The 17,770-nt window shown below is 40.8% G+C and overlaps 1 protein-coding gene across 7 annotated transcripts in view; it reads left to right on the forward strand.

Annotated features, from left to right (window-relative positions):
- Nucleotides 1–17,770, forward strand: part of TNRC6A (trinucleotide repeat containing adaptor 6A) — a 57,286-nt gene that overhangs the window by 26,416 nt on the left and 13,100 nt on the right. For 6 of the 7 annotated variants that reach the window (XM_015876748.2, XM_032447647.1, XM_032447648.1 and 3 more), the window contains 5 exons: nt 54–144; nt 3,053–3,074; nt 9,113–9,448; nt 11,778–11,825; nt 14,996–17,587. In XM_015876748.2, coding sequence (XP_015732234.1) covers nt 85–144; nt 3,053–3,074; nt 9,113–9,448; nt 11,778–11,825; nt 14,996–17,587 — 3,058 coding nt within the window. In that variant the 5' untranslated portion in view covers nt 54–84. The remainder of the gene's footprint in view (nt 1–53; nt 145–3,052; nt 3,075–9,112; nt 9,449–11,777; nt 11,826–14,995; nt 17,588–17,770) is intronic. The other variant, XM_032447651.1, reaches the window with a different exon arrangement.

Genomic DNA, 17,770 nt, shown 5'->3' on the forward strand with positions numbered 1-17,770 from the left:
ATCTGTGTACAGATTGTATTTTGGGAGAGTTAATTACCAACTGTGTGGTTCAGGGATTTAGTGCAAGAAGAGGAAGAACAGTTGATGGAAGAAAGGAAAAAGAGAAAAGAAGACAAGAAGAAGAAGGAAGCTGCTCAAAAAAAGGTACGTTGAGCTTTAAAAAAGAGCACTGGTGGATTTTGCTTCATTAATACTAAATATTGTTTGATCTGGTCTTTAACAGCAGTGTTCTCTTAATTTCGCTTTTTATGCTTTATGTGTTCTGCCAGTATTATAATGGTAACTGACATCTTGAACGTCTTAACTGGCTTTGTGTACAGGTTACTTAGAGACTAAATATTCTTCTGAGATAACCTCTCACTTTCCTGATTCTGTTCTCTAATTGAAAGCTTCTTCAGGGGCAGTTCTTTGGCCTAAACAGAGGTGTTCCCTGGGCACCTATGGAAAATTAGGTATGTTTAATCTTACAGCAAATCTAAGTTTAAATCATATTTAAAGGCTGCTTTTGGAAGAGGTGAGATATTTGCTCACGTTCCAAACTAGAGCTTCCCTAATCTTTTCTGCAGCTGACAGCAAAACTGCATCGTCACTATTGGATCTCAGTTGTAAAAGTATAACTCATTTTCCTCTTGAAATTTTTAATCAAAGGCTGTAGTGGAGAGGCAGCTGGTTTACTTGATGAATGTAAATCTTCTCAGAGGTTCTTCATAGCACCCCAAAGTTTAAAATTGTCATGAGTTTGAAAGACATGCTTGAATGTAACCTTTAGGAGAATTAAAAGCTAAATTGCCTGAAATTGAAAGTTTGGGTTTGCTTTTTCTGGTGGTGGAGTACCTGCTAAACTGTTCCTAAGCCATGTGGCTTTGTTTACTTGATGAATGCTGAGAATAGCAAAATGTTACATACCTGGACTTCATACATCAAAAAATGTGAGAAGTTCCTATGGATGGAGCAAGAATCTGTATGATGCTGTAAGGGGGGTTATTTGTGTTTCTGGAGAAGCTTGAACTTGATCTGGATTAAAGATAACTCTCTGAGAAACGGCAGTAACAAGCTGTTAACCATTTAAAAGAAAAAAACAGTTAAATAGTCCTAGTACAGACGTGGCTTGATTCTAGAATTAAATGGTAAACTTAATAAATTAGCTCTCAAATGTTCTGGGGAATTTTTAACTGCTCCTTCATATTTGTGAGTAGTTTCAGTTTGTCCAAAACTGCTCATTTTATCTGATAGTCTTTTTCTGTTTGATCTCTTCAGAATTCAGAACTTTCTATTTGGTAATATATATATATATCAGTATATATCAGTCTTGGGCATGCTAGCAAAGGCTTGAAAGCGCATAACCATGTACAAGCTAATGGAAGGGAAAGCTAATGCTTGGTTTTGTGCATGCTGTAGTCTTATAAAAAAAGGAACTAAAAGATGATGCTGTAGGAGATCAGCAGTGGTTACAAACATGTGGCACTTGGCTTGCAGAAGGTCTGTCCTTTTATTTGCACCTTGATGCAGAGCAGATTTTGCAGGACATCAAACTTTGGATTCCATACACCTTTTTATACCCATAAAAAATATGTGTGGAAGCAAGTGTTCAGAACCAGCTGTTGAGCATAAACTATCCTGGAGATCCGAGTGCACAGGAAACTTCCCAAGGCTTCAGTGTAATTTTTTTTTGGTTAAACATATTGGTTAAATAAAGTCAGCATAGTGAAGAGTTGTGTTATGTAGCAACCACGGGTACTGCAGCTGCCTTTTGGACAATGAGGAAGAGGAGCACTGACATTGGAGTCAGGGTATAAGGATAAGGGTAAACAGGCAAACTGAAAATGAATGGGATGACGTTTTTAGAGGCACTGATATAAGCAGCCCTTGGTTTTACTTTGCTCTCCTTATTCCAGTGGGTGATGCATTGCCATTAGTAGAGTGGATTTTCTTCAGAGGAGATTTTGCAGACCTCTTAGTGTAGCTATTTTTATCAATCTCTAACAGCATAATTTTTATTAAAATAAATCTTACTTGGGAGCACGAGGCTGTGTTTAGACAGTACAGCAATTTTTTGCAAGTGCCTTTGCCAGTTTAAGAAATTGAAGTGTTTTTCTGTTGATGTACTGTTAATTTCCAGAGAAGTGAGGATATGACAGTGAAGTGTCATGAATATCTTTTCTGTGTAAGCCCCAAGAGTATTAATATCTAAACCTAACCAAGGTTGACATCAAATGAGTGAATAAATTTTTTCATGTGCGCATGCTCTGTCTTCCTCTCAAGGTTTGAACTACAGATAATCAGAGCCTAAATATTGCTGCAAACGACTTCATTGTGTCACATGAATATGTGCAGTGCCGTAGTTAAGACAGGTTGTGTACAGTTACCAAAGTAACCCTATCAGATTAAGTCTCATTCCGCTTTAGCAATATAATGCATTTTGGAAGTGATAACTGAGAAGACTCTTCAGCTGGGAAGAACTGATTTCTGCTTCTGAGAGATCTTTTCTGAAGCCTGTTTCACTTGCTTTTCTAGGTAAATCCCCACCATTAAAATGTGTTCCCATACAAGAGATGTTTCTATCCTCATTTTTATTACAGGAAACTTTATTCCAGTAGATTTCCTATCTTTTCACTGTCACAGGAGCAACAAATTGAGCTGTGGAAATGAAAGACTGAGAGCTCTGGCATTTACTTTGCCTGCTTTAGATTTCTATGTTCCTCTTTGTTTCCCTGCTGTATTCTGCATGAGATGTGGTTGTGGCTTCCAGGCACAGTTTTTCACTCACATCAAACAGGTTAATTTGTAAGTTTAATTTAGTCTGTTTCACATGCTTATCTTTCAAATTAATTTGTCTTCTCTAACATTTTAGCAGCTTTCTAGGTGTGAGGAATAATAGGCGTGGGTTGGTTAGGGAGAAGTAGAAGGTTCTGATGGAGATTATTAAATAATTTTAAAGCATTTTAAAAGGAGGAAAGGCAAAAGCTAACGTTACTTGTGTAGCTGGCATGTGTACACGTGGCTCTTCCTCTTACCTGTGCAAACCACTAACACTTCTTCTTTCTTATTCTAGGCCATTGAACAAAAAATCAAAGGTAAGTTACTTTAGAGTTTTCTCTCTATATAATATTTCTGCATTTTTAAGTATGGTGAATCATGTGGCTTAGCTGAAAGCTGTTGGAAAATGGGATCTCTGAGGTGTCAAAAAGTTGACACAAGTGGAAGAGTAAAAGGGAATGGTTTCTTCCTCAAGCTGGAATTTTTCTCACCTTCCTGTTTTCCATTCTTAATTACTTACTCAGCACTAGGCAAGTATGTAATACCTCAAGATCTCCTTGATTGCTTTTTTGCTCTTCTCGTCTGACTAGACCCACCAAATGGATCTGTTCAGAATGTATTTTCTAAGTTACATGTTAGTGAGGCTGGGAACATGATATATAAGGGACTGGTGTGTCCAGTTCTGATTGCTGTATGTGGAGGATTGTTCCTGGCAAAATGATCCATACTGTAAGAGCTGTAATGTAGCTGTTTGGTGCAGGCTGGGAATGCTGCCATTGCTCTCAGTGTTCGGAGGTTTAATAAATCCTCTGTTCCTTCTAGAAGCAGTGGAAACATCATTTTCACTTTTTAAGTTAGCTGGAAAGTGAATAACAGTCACATACGCAGTTGCACGGTGTGCTTCTTGAATCACTTTTCTGTGGGAACATTGGGTTTAGTTTAATAACTTGATCGATGTTAGAAACAGGAGCTTGGAAACCCTGCTCAGCATTGCTGCAGGTTTTGCTGAAAAATAGAACACGCTGGAAGTGCTGCTGTGGTGTGAGGCAGCATGGTGGTACAGGATGCTCTGTGCCTACCTGGAAGTTTCTAAGACGATATACCAGATCTAAATGGTGGTAGTATTTGTATGTATTCTGAATTAACCATGTCTGGGGGAGAAAAATTATTAGCGAGGGAGAAAAATGATACAATACTTAGTTTTAAATAATAACATCCATTTTGGATGAACACCTGACCTGTGTACTTAGACGGTCCTGGTGTTGCATTAGAGATGGCCCTGCAGCAGCAACTGGCTAAACATGGCCTGGGGGGGTGAGCAGGGCACCCCGGGGGGGGGGGTCTTTACACAGTGGGGAAAATGCCTTTCTTATGAAGGATGAAATAAACTGTTTGTTTGTTTTCTCTTTGGAGATTGAGGGTTGTTTACAGAATAGAAATCTAGCATTCCAAACGTAATGTTACCATGTTATTAAAAGGGTGTTTCAGCAAGTGTAGTGGGAATTCAGAGTTGTCAAAGAAGCACAAGCTGGCAGTCCCCTGAAGAAGTATGGGCACGGTGGGATTCACATATGCAACTTTTTGCAAGAGTTTCTATAGGAACAAAATTTGTTGCTTGTGTTGCACCTCGCTCATTCCTTGTTCTGCCTGTGTGTGTGTTCAGGATGCAAATTAATGTTTCATTAAGTCTCCGAGTTTCCATCGCGTTGATGTCTTAAATTATTTATTTTGTGCATGAGCTGAAGATAAAATACAAGAGTGTAGGATCTCTAAATAATTCAGAATTATGTTCTTTCAGAAAAGTAGCCACTTCCAGGGGGGTGGGGAGCACAGGGGTTTGTTCTTTATTTCTAAGCACACCCTGGATGTTTCCATAATGTTTGTTTAGCAGAGGTAGAAATTGTTGCACCAGTAGCTGTCAGTGTGCATGCAAAGTATTGGAGCACCTGCTAAAGGAGTCAGAGGTGCAGATTTTTTTCTTCTTCCTTTTCGGGATTGAGAATGGAAGTAGTGGAGAAAGTGTCAATGTAAATGGTTTGGGTGTAAATAGCATTTAACACGGTAGTATTGGTATTAAAGATGTGTTTCATTCGCGTGGATCCCAGATATTCTAACCTGTCTGGTTCTATACATCTGGTTTTATCAAAAGAGGGAAGATGGTGTTCACAGGAGTTAAGGACAAACGCATTGAGTAGCTGTGAAGGTTTCTCTGTGTGACAGCCAGCAGAACAAATCCCTGTCTTGACAAGTGCCCTCCAAGTACTCTTGTATCAGGGGTTTTAGAAAAGAATGAAAGTCCTCTAACAGCTCCATAGAATTCTCAACAATCGCTCTGGTCTTCTGTCTGATGCCACAAAATAGGTATTTTTGCTGTGTTTGATGTTAGCACTGCTTTGGACAGATAAATCAATCCATTTCCCTGGGATTTCTCCTGAAACAGGCATCTGCAAACCATGCCTTGGCCAGGAGCAGTGATACACAGAGCACCAGCTGAAATGCTGTGTAAGAAGAATGTTTGGGGTTTGGTTTTGATGCTCACTTCAGTAACACGGTGCTGCTGCAGAATGGGAGATTTCATTAGGGGATCTTTTTTTAGAGTCAGACTTTAATTACATACAGAATAGCGTTGTGAAAGGATTTACAACAGCGGAGCACTGATGTTTGTGTGGATGCTGTGGAGGTGGTTGGTTGGTTGTTCTGAATGTTTTTTGTGCTTTGCAAAACAGTAAAGCTGGATCTGAGCACATCCGTCAATCTCCTGTATTCCTCTGCTTTGTGGAAGGCGCAGCCGTAAGGGCTGACTTCTCTTGCAGAACAGAATAAACTTCGAATCAGCCACTGAAACAGAAAGTGCTTTTAAAAATAGCTGGGTGTGGAATTGAAATCTTTGACTCATATTTCCCACCGTGGAAACTTCTTAATTCGTTTTTCTTCCCCGTGAAGCAGAATTGCTGGAGCACACTGAGCCTTCTGTTTGCATTGGGTGCGGGGTGTTTTTTTCGTCTGCCGAACTCTGCTTTACCTGATTGCAAGAGCTCTTGCGTTAGCTTTTAAACGTGTAAATAGCAAAAAATGAACAGAACTGTAAGTGCTTGCTGCTAAAATTGCCTGTATAAATGGCATCTGACTTACCTTTGTGCGGATCTTCAGGGGTTAATGAATTGGCAAACAGTGAGATATTTTCCAGATCAGCTAGCTGAGCTTACAGCTGCGGCCATTTTTCCACAACGAAAATTCTAGCACTACATCTTACGTGTGTCAGCTTGAAAGCCAGACTTCCTCTGTTTGCCCTTCAGCATTCCAGCACTGACAACTCTTTGGGGCATGACGTGCAGGCAGAGTGTGTTACAGTATATTTTTAAGGGGTCAGCTTAAACAGCAGCGAGAAGCAACGTTTAAATGACAGCTCGGTGCTGCTCTTTGTGTGGTTTAGGGGACGATTTGATCTTTGTGAGCTCATTTTGTTGCGAGCGAGAAACTGTTTTCCATCTGCACCGAAGTTATTCAGACAGCTGCCATTTTTTTTTTTACTGGAGGGGGAGTTGAAGTCACTGGGCCCCTACTCCAGGAGGAGTTGGCAGGCAGCACTCCTGTAGCAGTAAAATGACACCATGCTTCTCCTCCATTTTCTAATGAAATCTGCAGAGTGGGAAAGCAACACAAGTTGGAAGCGTCTGTCTTTGGAATCTCTCTGCAAACTTTAACTTCGCCATCCCCTGCTCTGTGCGTTCTCAGCAGGTTTGTTCTTTATAAAGAATCTGTGATTTTTATTTTTTTTTTGGTGTTATTCCTTTCTGTAAAATGGCTGTTGTTTGACAAGTAAATTAGCTGTGATAGTCTGCTAATAACGCTGCTGTTCTGCTTTACAGTGGTTCAGAACAGAACGCTGCTGTGCACAACTGTTAATTAAGCAAGCAACTTGTTTGTAAGAAACTAGAAATGCTAAGGATTACGGGGTGCTGGAATTTCTAGTGGCCACACTGGAATATGATCTATTATTTGATCTCCTGGGAAGTTGTGAAGCAGAAACTGTTGGGCACGATAAATTGTGGAGCTTTAAACTTACTCTGTGGTGCTCGGGGAAGTGAAGTAAATCCATTGCACCTAAAAAGCACCTCTGATTAATTAACATACAAATATAAACTCTACCCATTTTAGTCTAACTGTATTAGCTGGTGAGATTTCTCTATGTAGTTTGCTGATTGAAGCACAAAGAATACCATATTTCTTAAGGAAATTAATGCATGATATGAGAGGGATGTAATTTTCTTTAACTGTTTGGGAATCCTTGTTGATTTTGTAGCTTCAGGGTGGCTTGGCAGAAAGTAGCCTGGTCGTTATGTGCGTTCTTTTATAGTTGAAAGTGGTTCAAAGATCTAAAGGTCGATTAGATCTTTAGTTGTGAGCACTTAGTCTTAAAGCAGCAGTAATTAGGAAAGCAAACGATTAACATGATTAACATTGCTGTGTTGCAGCGATGCCCTAAACTTACTGCTTTCATCTGTTTGCATGTCTCATGATGTCGTACGGAGATAGTTTCACTTTATCTGGGAGGAGCAATTGTATATGAATGGAAATGGAAGAGAAGTGAATTTTTGGTTGACAGTGTTGTATGTGGGATCCAAAATCTCTTCTTGGGGGGGTACTTTCCACCAAGGCTGGCAGTGAAGCTAACAGATGTTCCACACAGTGTGCAGAAGGCTACAGGAGCTGTGTGTGACCTTCAGCATTGCCATCGCTGTGTGACTGCCTTGGCGTGGTGATGGTTTGCTTGCTGCAAGGAGCCCTTGTTTTGTGTCGCGCTGTCAGCACGCCTCAGGTGTGAGCTGTAAGGAAGCCCTACAATTAGCATGAATCAGTTGTGGAAGGCGTGCTGATAGATCACAAAGCTGAGCTCTGGCCATTGGCTGCACAGACTGCCATATGTGAAGGAAACTGTTTTAATTTCCAAGCTTATTGCAGTACGTAGACCACAGAGATGTGATTGCTGCTCCTGTGTTGGGCTGCTCACAGATTCTGAGATATTTGCTAAAATGGATAGAACAACAAAATACGCTCAGTTATTTTTCATTTATCTCACTTCTAAAACAGGAACTGTTGGAAGCATGGAGTGGAAATGCACTTGCATAAGATTTGTTTTTACTGAAATTGAGTTTCGATCTAAATTTGTTGTCATGCACAGAGTTTCATATGCATATAGGAGGGAATCTGAATTATCCGCTTATTGAATGTAGGCAATAACTTTAATGAATGGAATCTCATGCAGCGCTAGTAATTTTTTATCAACTCCAATTTATCTGTGAGCTTTTGAATACCTTCTATTCCACGTGCTCTGTGCATTAAATTGACTCATGTCTGGGCCGTTCCTCCTCGTAGTTCCGTCCCTCTCCAGCCAGCTGTGAAATAGGGAGCAGCAGGTCAGCACTGTCAGAGTGTCTGAGTGCTGCTCTGCTCCACCCCCAGGATGTGCCAAAGGGTCTCCTGGGAAGCAATGGCTCATCCTCATTTTTCTATAGTAGCCTAAATATAATATTTCATTAAAACACAAAGCAGATGCTGAGTCTTAGGTGAAGTTTTATTCTGAGTGTCCTGTTCGTCTCCTTTTCCTGTGAGATCGTAACTTTTTGTATATGTTACACTTCTAAGTTTCCCATGGGAGTAAGAGTTCTATTTTTAGTATTTGAATGTTTTAACATAAGGTTTAATTGTCAGAATGAACAGATGTAGCCCCTTTTCAGTATCTGAAGGGGGAGCTACAGGAAATAAGGGGACAGAACCTTTAGCAAGGTCTGTGGTGATAGAACAAGGGGGAAGTGGCTTCGAGCACAAAGTGGGTAGATTTAGGTTGGATATAAGCAAAACATCTTTTACACTGAGGGTGGTGAGGTGCTGGAACAGGCTGCCCAGAGGTGTGGTTGGTTCCCCATCCCTGGAGACTTTCAAGGTGAGGCTGGGTCAGGCCCTGGGCAACCTGATTTAACTGTGGTGTCCCTGTTGATTGCAGGGAAGTTGGACTACGCAGCCCTTCAGAGGTCCCTTCCAACTCTAAGGATTCTCTGATTCTGTTATTTGTCAGAAAAAGAGTGTAGGTTTCTTAGTAGTAGCGTGTTTTACCTTTGCTAGAAGGGATAGCGAGGCATTCCTACATCCAGATCTGTGCTGTTAAAGCTGTGTGACTATGGGATAGTAGAGCTTTTAATGAGGAGTGAATTAAAATTATAATCAGGAAAAAAATAATTGCCATTGCATGATATCTAAACGTATCGAAGCGTATCTACTTAGTGTTGAGTTATTTTAAGTTACTGTTCTGATGAATAACTTTGTCTAACTTTCTTTTTTTTGGGGGTGGGGGTAGTGCCAGAACAAACCAAGACAAGTGTAAGCCAGCCTCAGCCTGTCACCTCTAACGGCACTTCCACAGCAACCAGCACTAATAATAATGCCAAGCGGGCCACAGCCAACAATCAGCAGCAGCAAACCTTGCCTCGATACCCTCCTCGTGAAGTACCACCGCGATTTCGACACCAGGAACAGAAACAGCTTCTGAAACGAGGTCAGCAGTTACCAGTTATAGCTGCAAACCTGGGATCTACTCCTAAAGTATTAAACGGCCAGTCAGGAGGCAGCACTGTCACAACCAAACAGCCGGTGACCAACGGAGAAGTGCCGAACAGCAGCAAAAAACAGCCAGGTGAGGGGCAGGTGCCTTGGTTTTCTTTCATTAGAGCTGGATACTTGAAATGGGATTACTGACGAGCTATTTGTTCTAATATTACTTCAGGTGTAAGCTGTGGCATAATGAGAGATTCTCCAATGTTGTAGATTAATATTAAACATCACAGAATAATTTCAGCCATCTTTGTGCAAGATTGCCTAAAATGAAAGGCATTTGCTATATGTTGTTGCTGGTGGTGTACAGCAAATGCATACCAGTTTTTTAACAGATGTTGAAGCCAAGGTGACCACTCCTGTATGTTCTGAATTTCCATTCTTTATCCTAATAGTTGATTCAAGTATGATGATGGTACAAAGAAGTACATTCAGTTTTGATACACATATCTCAGGAAGAAGGATCTTTCAACTTCCAATTCTGAGTAGTATCTCAGACTTTTGTTTTCCAGATTTAGAAATGAATGGGATATGACATCCTAGAATATCCAAATTGCTTTTGTTGTTAGGTCAGAGTTTCTCTTTCTTCGTTAACCTGAATTTTGATTGTTTTAGAAAATCCTAGAGTCACAGACCAGCTTGGGTTGGAAGGGACCGTAAAGCCCATCCAGTGTTTGAATAGTAGTAGATCTTTGTGTCCTGCAAGTAACTAAAAGAGTGTAAGAGCCATTTGGGAGAGAGAAACGTTGGCCAAATTCCCTTCCCATTGTACAAAAGATTTGTGTTATCTTTAGTGTCCTCTCAGTCTTTGTGATGGCAGATCTTCTTAAACTGTGAGCAGTACTCAGGGCATTCCTGCACGTGCAAGGTAGACTTGTCAAATCTGGCAAATGGCATTGGGAGGCCGAAGTCTCACTTCTGTATGTACTGTGTGCGTGTCTGCTTGAAAGTTCTTTTGCCCAGTATAACCAGTGATAGTGTCTGTCTGAGATGTTGTGAAGGTGAGTGCTTTGAGATGTACAGGAAAGATGACAATAAAGGAGAATGATTTTTTCAGTGCTGGGTTTTTGTAATGGTTTCAGAATGTAGACTAATGAATTGATTTGTAAAGTAACGTAGCGGCGATGATAGTCCAGCATCGTGCAGGAGTACCTTAATTCTTTTGGGACTGAAAGCCTTGGTCTTATTCACCTTCCACAGTTTGTCTTCTAGACTCCAACCAATCCTTCTCCAGTACACCCTGGAGTAACAACTTTTGAGTTTAGCTGTGATTCTAACTTTGGGTAGGTGATTTGTAAAAGCCAGGCAACACATGTACAGCTATATTTACATGCTTCCTTAAATAAACAGGCAAAAAAATACCCCTTTGTCTGTATTTAGTGTGTACGATCATCTGCAGTGCCATGTGCTCCTTTGGAAAGAGATACAGACTTATTGTACCAATACAGTTATTTTAAGAAATCTACATAAATAACTCTTTACCAGAACATTTTCGTACCAAATTCAGGTGATTGCAGTGCTGAAACTTCCCTCTGTGTATAAACTTCATGTAAGAGGAGGGTCTTGAATGCCACCTTGGTATGTTTGCTTACCTTTATGCTTTGTTTCACATCAGAATAGCCAGGTGTTTATTCCACTGTGAAATGATTTATATAGTTACCTAAAATATTTGCTAGCAGTAATTACTTACAACTATGGGATATAAGAGAACACGAGAGCTGTCAGGATTCTGGCTTTTGTCCAGGCTGAGTTATTTTGATTCTTTCATTGACATGAGTCATTCTTGCTTTATTCTTATACATCTTGCAGCAGTGCAGCCTATTTACAACCAGAGCCTTTGGAAACAGAGTTCTTCATGTAAATTACATTGGTGTGGTCTTTTTTTTGTCTTTTTTTTTTTTTTTCCCCTTGTGTATTGTAGGAGTAAGGGAAGAAGTGAGAGAAGTGAGCAGTTGAGACTGGCAGTTAGTAGAAATAAAGGTTGGCTTAATTTAGGAAACATTGCCTTAAATGTAACAGTTATGATCTCCAGCTGAAAATGTGCCCCATTCTATATAAATGAAATCTTCACATTAAGGAAAGAATTGGTCAAATTCTTAAATTAAAACCAGTTAAATGCCAAATGTATAAAAGCTAACTAGTGGTGGAAATACTTAGTAAAACCAGCAAAATTTCTGCTTCATCTGGCCTACATTTAGGACTGAATTTTATATCAGTCTCTCTCCCCCTGTGCTGTGTTCTGAGCTATGGTGAGACAAGTGATAGACCGAGAGAGAGCACTCTCAAGAGAAATCTCTCCTGAAGAGGGATGCTAATAGGTGGTTTAAAAGTTAAAAGTGCTTTAGGATCTCAAAGCTCTGAGTTACTTAAGCAGTGCTTCTGTAATTTTCTTGCTTTATTTTTTTTTGTAGGCATGCCTCCCATTCGGGACTTGGTGAGCCACTCCCCTAACCAGTCAGGTTAGCCATTTCAATCTCACCTTTTTTCACACGACGTGTGTTTGTAGTAGTTCCGTGTCTCACACAGTTCTGTCTGATTATTATTATTTTTTTCCAGTTCTTTGGCTTATGTCTGTTCAATAGCATGTGCTGTGTGAGTGTCTGACTCACGTGTACTTTGTTTACACTTAGGTAAACATTTTCGATTTTCTAAGCTGTTAGGGTTCATGCAGAATTTTTTCTTTATTTTATTTTTTAAGACCAGGCTATGTGGCAACTTAGCTCTTAAATATGAGGGTTTTTTGCTTTTTTAAAAACCTCTCTGCTTGCTTGCTGTCTGTCTCTGGATGTTAAGGTGAATAATTTATGCAAGTTTGCTTTCTATCAGAAAGCATTCACAGCATGGGGAGGAATTAAGTAGGTGATCATAGTCTGGAAATCTTCCTGTTCCAAGTACCCAGTTAGTGTTGGCTGCATGTACATGGGGCTGTAGCTGTGTATGTTGCTTGCTAGGTGAGGCTGTGAGAAGCTCCTGCTGTTTAGCTAATTTACCAGAGGGCTAGATACTTGCCCAAGGGTGGGCAAACCACAGCTCGTGGTTGTGCTGCATGTGTAAGGGAAGGCCAGGAGAGGGGAGAGCGCGGGTATTTTTGTGCTATCTGCCAGATGAAAGGTGAGAGAGAATAGCTTCCTTCCTCAGAGTTTGGATTTTTTTATAGTTCAGGAGTTTGTGGGCTATGGAGATTTGAACAGGACGATTTCGGAGCAGTGTGAAATCACTGATACATACTTGTGTCCAGGAAAAGGATGATTAGCTGAGGTAGTTCTGTTGGTAATAGAATGGGAGTCTGGATGGCTGGAAATTAATCATTACACCATGCTTCTCTATTGTGCTTGTCACAAACCATATTGCATCTAAATTAATACAATAGATTTCAATAAATTTAAGCTTTCATTCAATATATTCTCTTGCTGTGCAAATTACTGTGCTGCCATTTCACTCTGGCTTGTAGTCATAGCCTTTATCTCTTCACACTGAATTCAGACTGCTTGCCACCTATCTGTGTACTTCCATGCTGTTTTATAAAGCTGATCACGTTATTGGGATAACACTTATGCAATAACATCATGTTTTGTTAGGACAACTTTTTAATGCTCTCGCTTCTCTTCTTCAAGTGAATGCAGGCAACTCTTTGATTAGTCCTTTGATGTAAGTTAAATGTCATCTTATGAAATGTCAGTGAGAGGTTTGAAATCTTGGACAGCTGCTCGTGTACTACAGTGTTTTTTCAGTAACATATCAGTGGGCAGGTTCTAGATTATGTTCTTCTGAATGAATGCTTTCCAGTTCCCCCAAGGTTGCTGTGTGGTTCCCTCCTCCAAGAGCCCAGAGCTGTAGAGTTGAGTAATGATTCAGATTCGTTATTCTCATTCAAAAATACAGGGTTTTCTCATTCCCATGGTATCCTCAAGTTCCTTTTGAGGGGCAGTAGCTCTCAAGCAAGGTCTCTTTAAATTGATATCACCTTTACTTCTCCTCAGTTCAGCCATTCATGCTTACCATGATAAACCTCATCAGCTCTTCTTGCAGTGGAATCAGACTGCTGAAAACAGGCTCCTGCTAAGTCATCTTTAGATGCTTTCTGTGTTTGGAACAGTTATTACCAGAAGTTGTATCTTATGTGTGTTTTAACCTCTGTTTTATTAATGTTTTTAATAGAGAAGGTGCAGTCTGTAAGGGATTGGAGCATGCTGGGACTTGAGGCTTCAGTTTGTGCACAGAGATGGTGTTGCTGGGAGCAGAAGGGAGAAACTAGAGGGACAGGCAGCTTCCCTTCACACTTAAAATCTGTTCCTAGGAAACACGAGAAGCTTATAAGTTAGTACTTCATTGTTAAAAACAGGCAGTTACTACATGTTCTGTAGATAGCTTTTGAGAAAATTATGGATGGATGCCCGTAGCATTTTGTTATTGTTAGCTCTGTCTTAGCAGGGACAGGTCCAGCTTCATAAAGGCATTCAGTCAGCATGAGTAGCCTTCTCTAGACAGATGTAAGGCATGTACTGTAAAAATCCATTGAGAATGAATACTAACAGGGATTTTCTTTAGACACATGCATTTACCATATTCTAAGGAAAGGCACAAAAAAAACACCCCAGCATTGCTTTTAGAAAAGCAGATTTTTAAAAACAAAAGGGATGATTTTATTGAGCAGACAGGTGACTTGCTACATATACAGCAACTGAGCATATGTTGTTTTAGTTCAGGGAAATGATAAGTAAACTGCACTGGCAGGTGTTGTATTTGTGTTTTGTTGCCATCTTCCTACAGTATTTCTGTATGCCTCGTACTTCTGTAGTTTCATGTTGTGGTGCATTTGTCTGTGCTTAGATTTAACAATTTGGGGGGGGGGAGAGACAAATCTCTGCAATAAAGCTTTAGAAATATGAAATGAAAATAGACAGCACTTAATTTCATAGCAAATACTTCATGATATGTGTACTTAACCATGAAATATTTGTAAGTCTATTGAGATGTATCTCTTCCCGACTCCTGGACATAATCGTCCTATTAATTAAAAAAGAAATGGTAGTTCTTACATCACTGACAATGAGAAGTAGTAGTTCAATTGCTGCACTATATGTGTGTTCCTACAGCAGCAGAACTTTAGATCGGCATTGTGACTTTTGTGTCGGGTTGTTGTTGTATAAAAGAATTAATTTGTACCTGAGAAAACACGCATAATATTTTTTAATGGTGTGTGTTTCTGCAGCTATTGTCACACAGCATTTGCTATTGCTAGGTCAGTGTAATATCCAGTTTAGATTACTGCCTTTCAGAATCTTTGAATTAAAACACATTTTTCATAAAGAATTTTCTATCTATTGGTACAGAGTATTAGAAGAAAACAAAAGCAGCACTATTTGGGGGAAAAAAAAAGAACAGTTTAGTCGTGCTTTTTGTGAGAATTCTGCTTCGTGCATTTGATGAGAATTGTTCTAGGTTATGCATAGGGTGATGTTCTGAGCAGGTGTGCTGTAAAGTTTTCTCTGTAGTTTTCAGTGAGTGGTGTTAAAACAAGCAAAATAATTCTTGACTTGGTGTCTTTGTACATTGTTTTTCTTCTGTTTAATGCAGTAATAATACTGTGTTTATAATAATGGTCTTGGACTTTCCTTCTTCTCTTTAGATCTGAACCACAGTGGTCTAGGATCCCATTATGAAAATTCTCACTGGGGACCAGTCTCTTCAAATAGTGACTCCAGCACAAACTGGGATAAAGTTATTGTAGACGGCTCTGACAAAGAAGCATGGCCATCAATCACTGGCAGTGACCCAGAGTTGACATCAGAATGTATGGACACTGACTCTGCCTCTAGCTCTGGGTCAGAGAGAAACCTCATTATAATGGCTTCAGGGAGCACAGGTGGTGAAAGTGATGGCATTCGAAATGGCATCGGACATGGTTCTCAAAATAAGTTTGTGGTTGGTAGCAACAGCAATAATGTGGGCAATGGAAGTATTAATGGGCCATGGGGTTTATCCCATGGGACCATAATAAGCACATGTCAAGTTTCTGTGGATGCTCCTGACAGCAAATCTGAAAGTAGCAACAATAGAATGAATGCTTGGGGCACCATAAACTCTTCATCAAATGGAGGGTTAAATCCAAGCACTTTGAATTCAAATGGCAACCATGGTGCCTGGCCTGTATTGGAGAACAATGGACATGCCCTGAAAGGGTCTGTAGGGAGTGGTAATTCTGGCACAAATATTCAGTGCAGTACCATAGGTCAGATATCTAACAGTCAGAGTATTAGCTCTAAAGTGGGTGGTTCAGCCCATGGTTCCTGGGGAAGCCTTCAGGAAAATTGTGATTCTGAAGTAAATGGTACAAGGAAGGTTTCATTCAGTGGGCAACCTCAAAACCTTAACACTGAAATGAATGGACCAAATAACACTACTAACTTTATGACCTCTAGTTTACCAAACTCTGCTGGTTCAGCGCAGATTAACGAACTGCCTAATAATACAGGGCACGGGGCCTGGCGTGTGAGCACAATGAATCATTCTCAGATTCAGGCCTCTCCAGTTACAAATGGCACTTCCATTTCTCACCTTAGCAATGGTGAGGCGAAAAATGGTGGATCTTATGGTACTACATGGGGTGCCTATGGTTCTAATTACTCTGGAGACAAATGTTCAGGCCCAAACAGCCAAGCTAATGGTGACACTGTGAATGCAACTCTAATGCAGTCAGGCATTAGTGGGCCTGGCAGCACTAACTTTCAAATCAACGGGAATAAAGGAGGAGGGGTGTGGGAAGCAGGGGCAGTCAGCTCCCAGAATATGCCATGGGGAAGTGGAAATGGCGCAAGTGCTGGCGGAAGTAGAAGAGGATGGGGCAACCCTGCACAAAACACTGGCACTAATATTTCAAATGGTGAATGGAGTAAACTGCCTAGTAATCAGCATTCCAATGAAAGTGTAAATGGAAATACCAGGAAGTTTACAAATGGATGGAAATCTACTGAAGAGGATGAGCTTAACAGCCAGAGTTCTGCTGTGTCTCAGATAACTGAGCAGAATAGCGCGTGGGCCAAAACAGGTACAGGGGACGGTGAAGGTAGTACAGAGAGCACTGGATGCCATGAAGATAGAGTAGCTACAGAAGGACAGAATCGAGAGAGAAGAAAAGTTGACCAGCATGCATTACTCCAAAGCATAGTAAATAGAACTGACTTAGATCCACGTGTCCTTTCCAATTCTGGCTGGGGACAGACTCCGATCAAACAGAACACTGCCTGGGATACCGAAACATCACCAAGAGGTGAAAGAAAAACTGACAATGGGACAGAGGCCTGGGGAGGCTCTGTGACACAGACTTCTAGCTCAGGGGGATGTGTGGATAGACCTAGCCCTAATAATAATGATACCTCATCTGTATCAGGGTGGGGAGATCCAAAGTCTGCTACAAGGTGGGGAGACTCCAAAGGGTCAAATAGCCAAGGGGGGTGGGAAGAGGATTCTGCTGCTACAGTAATGGTCAAGAGCAATCAATCATGGGGAAGTGGCAAAGAAGACAAGTCATCTTGGAATGACACACAGAAGATGAAACAGGGATGGGTAGAAGGACAAAAGGCCAGCCAGGGTTGGGCTGTTTCTGCCAGCGACAGCTGGGGTGAAAATTCAAGAAGTAACCATTGGGGTGAGACAAAGAAATCCAGTTCAGGAGGTAGCGACAGTGACAGATCAGTATCTGGTTGGAACGAGCCAGGTAAATCAAATTCTGTTACTTGGGGAGGTAGTAATAATACAAACCCAAATAATTCTTCAGGATGGGATGAGCCTGCAAAGTCTAATCAGAACCAGAGCTGGGGAGACCCTCCTAAATCCAGTCAGCCTCAAGGTTGGGGGGATTCATCAAAGCCAATCAACTCTCCAGAATGGAACAAACAAGATGTTGGATCTTGGGGAGCACCGTCTGCCGCCAATAAACCGCCAGGCTCAGGCTGGCTGGGGGGACCGATTCCAGCCCCAGCGAAGGAGGAGGAACCCACTGGCTGGGAGGAGCCATCCCCTGAATCAATACGCCGCAAAATGGAAATTGATGATGGAACTTCTGCTTGGGGTGATCCAAGCAAATACAACTACAAAAATGTGAATATGTGGAATAAAAATGTCCCAAACAGTAGCAGCAGTTCAGACCAGCAAGCACAGGTACATCAGCAGCTACTGTCTTCAAGTGCCATGTCTAGCAAGGAGAGCAGTTCGGGTTCTGGTAAGACTTGACTTTACACAAGCTTGTGCTTTTGTTTAGTTGTAAAACGTTTCTCTTCTACTTGTTTCATGTAACATATTTTAGATTCAATGTGGAGAGGCGGAGGTGGCAACAGAAGTACCTTTTTATTATCAGTATTATAATTAAAGGAGAATGCAGGTAGATGCTTTGATATTTTTATAC

The sequence above is a fragment of the Coturnix japonica genome, chromosome 14 (genome assembly GCF_001577835.2).
Source record: "Coturnix japonica isolate 7356 chromosome 14, Coturnix japonica 2.1, whole genome shotgun sequence".
NCBI lineage: Eukaryota > Metazoa > Chordata > Aves > Galliformes > Phasianidae > Coturnix > Coturnix japonica.